Raw genomic sequence first — 2,765 nt, 5'->3', positions numbered from 1 at the left:
TAAAAACACATCTATAGGCTGAAGTTTTTCCTCTGGCCACCAGTTTGTGACCTCTGGTCTAAACTCTCATCCTTGTTCTCCGGTCTTCACAGTCTATTTCACCTATCCAGTATCGATTCTGTTTCAAACATCCTGAACTTTGGATGGACATGACTATCTCCTCTGTCCTGAACATAGCAGGCCATTCTCCTGTCTATAGCTTCGACTCTCCCTGCAGTTACCCCACATGGAACACTTCCTCTTGCCCTCTGGTTATCCAGTGAGAGCCAGCTTAGGTCCTTGGTGCAGAAGCCTATCCCCAGCTACTCTGAGCTACACTCGTCACTTAATCACACACTCAGCTAAGTGTGCTAGACACTTAAGCACTCACATGTCATTCTTCATGGTTGATTGTCAGTACATGTGTTTTATCTTCACTGATGCCCTGAGGCATTGTAGACTCTCATACATGGATGGGGCCGTACACATAGCCCCTCATATATGGATGGGACTTCAGAAGAGACAGTGAACCTCTTCTGCAACATCGTTTCTCTTACATGCCTCTGGTGACAAGGAGCTCGCAGCCCTGCAGGCACCTGTGCCTGCTTTAGAGAGCTGTGACCCTTGAATGGGTTTGTTTGCTTCATCAAGCTGAAATTTGCCTCTTCCCATGCTTTTGTTTTCCTTGGGTATTTCCCTTGAATTCTTTTGCCCCTTTCTTATTGAGAAAACAACTGCAGTTGTTTTCTCAATAAGAAAGACTTTCATTATTCAAAAGGACCCTTTCTTGTGTGTCTGATGTGGAATTTTAATAGGGTTTTGACAAGAAGCAGTGTTTTTATTTGGAAATAGATCTTAAATTTACACAAGTTCTTTCCCGTCAAATTCTGAGGGAGATTTTAGTGATAGTTATCTATACTATGCCAATTCCATCATGTTTTCTTTTGAAAGCACTTTTCTTTTGAGATTTCTTTTATCAGCATCAATAAACATTCCTAAAGTTGTGACCATATGCTTTGCTTGATACTACCTCTCTTTGGAGAACTGGTTTATTTTTTCTTCCCGACAATCAAACGTCTAATTGTATGTCTGTTAAGTTTTAAATCTCATAATACGTTGTAATGCTTAGATTCATCACTTCTGCTGGATATTATGGATATGAGGATATTATGTGTGTTGTGACACTCAGCTGTAAAAATAAAGGTATTTGCAGATTTGAAATTGTCTTAAGTAAGCAGACTTTTGAGACTAAAACTTTCCCTTATTATTTTATATTACACTGGAAATTACATTTCAACCGTAGAATTCCATTTTATTATATTGGCAACTGACCACACTGTTTACTGTAAATTCATTACTGTTTTTGTATGTTCTCAGGTGCTGTGATTCTCTTGGGAAGAACCAATATGTTTCGCTTTAACCATCCAAAGGAAGCTGCCAAGCTCAGGGAGAAGAGGAAGGTGAGGGACACGGCGTCTCTAGGAGGGAACCACTGATCGGATGTGGGGATGAGTGGGTGGTAGTCTCTCTGGTCCCAACGTTTTGACTTTCTGGGGTGCAGAACCACTGGAAAAGTAGTTCTGTGATCTGGATTGATTCTAGGGAGATTGTTTCCCAGCAGATGATTGGCTGATGAAGTAAGAGAGCAAGCAAGTAAATTCTAGAGCAGACAAGGAGAAACTGCCCCTCCTAGATCCTTCTCTTCAGCCTTCCACCCTTCCCACCAAGGAATTGGGCATCATTTTGCATTAGGTGGAAAGTGACTTTCTCTAATCAGCATCTCTTAGGAATTAACCCAAAATTGGAATCACATTAATCCAAAATCAGCCACAGTAAACAGATTTTTCATTGAGGTGGGAAGCAAGGGCAGGGGTGGGTTTAGGACAACTGGGCAAGACTTTGGTTTGGTTGGAAGGGGATATCTAAAGGGCAGTTTAAGTGCTGATGGGGAAGGGAGCGGAGGACCAGAGAAAGAAGCAAAGAAATCTGTTCAGAGACATCATGGCTGGTGGTCCTTAGACTGAAGAAGATAATAAAGACTACAGCTAACATTTCTACGAGCCAGAAATGGTGCTAAACTTGTGCATATATTCTGTCACTTTATCTGTGCAGCAGCCGTTAATACCCCCATGCTATCACCCCCTGGTCAAGGTGAGAAACAGACCAAGAGCAACTCTCCCTAACTTGTTCTGTAGCCAGCAAGTGGGGAGCCTTGGCTGCAGTACTGACTTGAATACCAGAAGTGTTTGCCTTTGACCACTGGTTACCCAGCCTCTCATTTCTGTCTCCTTTATAAGGGATGCCCGAGGTTGCCAGTGCCCTAGATGGAAAATAACAAGAAAGCTGCAGACCTCACCCTTCTCCTGGGTGGCTTTTTCCAGCCAGTGGAGCCTCTTATCTGCTGCAGCCCAGGGTCTCCCTAGAGGGTCCTTTCTGGTACACAGTTTCAGAGGAACAGAGGGAAAAAACATGTTTGCCAGTAACTTCTCATGGAAGCAAAATAGGTCAAGCTCGCTCTTTTGGTCTCCCTTCACCTCTCCTGCCTTCATCTTTATCGCTCCCTAAGTGTGAGTGGATATCGCTGATTACAGGAGACTGCTGCCTGCCAGGTAATGGAGGATGACAAAGATATTGTAACCCCTTTCCTTGACTTTAACTGGCAGGGGAGACCAACTGGGTTGTGGAATTCCTGATGAATTTCCCCAGCCCTAGAAGACCAAGGTCCTACTGTACTTAGCAGAAGGCTTGGGTTTGAAATGTATCAGGGTCTTTTTTTTTTTTTTTTT

General features: G+C 43.2%; 1 protein-coding gene across 4 annotated transcripts in view; it reads left to right on the top strand.

The window, feature by feature from the left end:
* KIF16B (kinesin family member 16B) overlaps positions 1-2,765 on the top strand; it is a 331,966-nt gene that overhangs the window by 183,415 nt on the left and 145,786 nt on the right. For all 4 annotated transcript variants that reach the window (XM_011979462.1, XM_011979461.1, XM_011979460.1 and 1 more), the window contains exon 16: positions 1,357-1,439. In XM_011979462.1, the coding sequence (XP_011834852.1) occupies positions 1,357-1,439 (83 nt within the window). The remainder of the gene's footprint in view (positions 1-1,356; positions 1,440-2,765) is intronic.

Source organism: Mandrillus leucophaeus, unplaced genomic scaffold (genome assembly GCF_000951045.1).
Source record: "Mandrillus leucophaeus isolate KB7577 unplaced genomic scaffold, Mleu.le_1.0 Scaffold202, whole genome shotgun sequence".
NCBI lineage: Eukaryota > Metazoa > Chordata > Mammalia > Primates > Cercopithecidae > Mandrillus > Mandrillus leucophaeus.
This window is presented reverse-complemented; position numbering and strand designations above follow the sequence as displayed.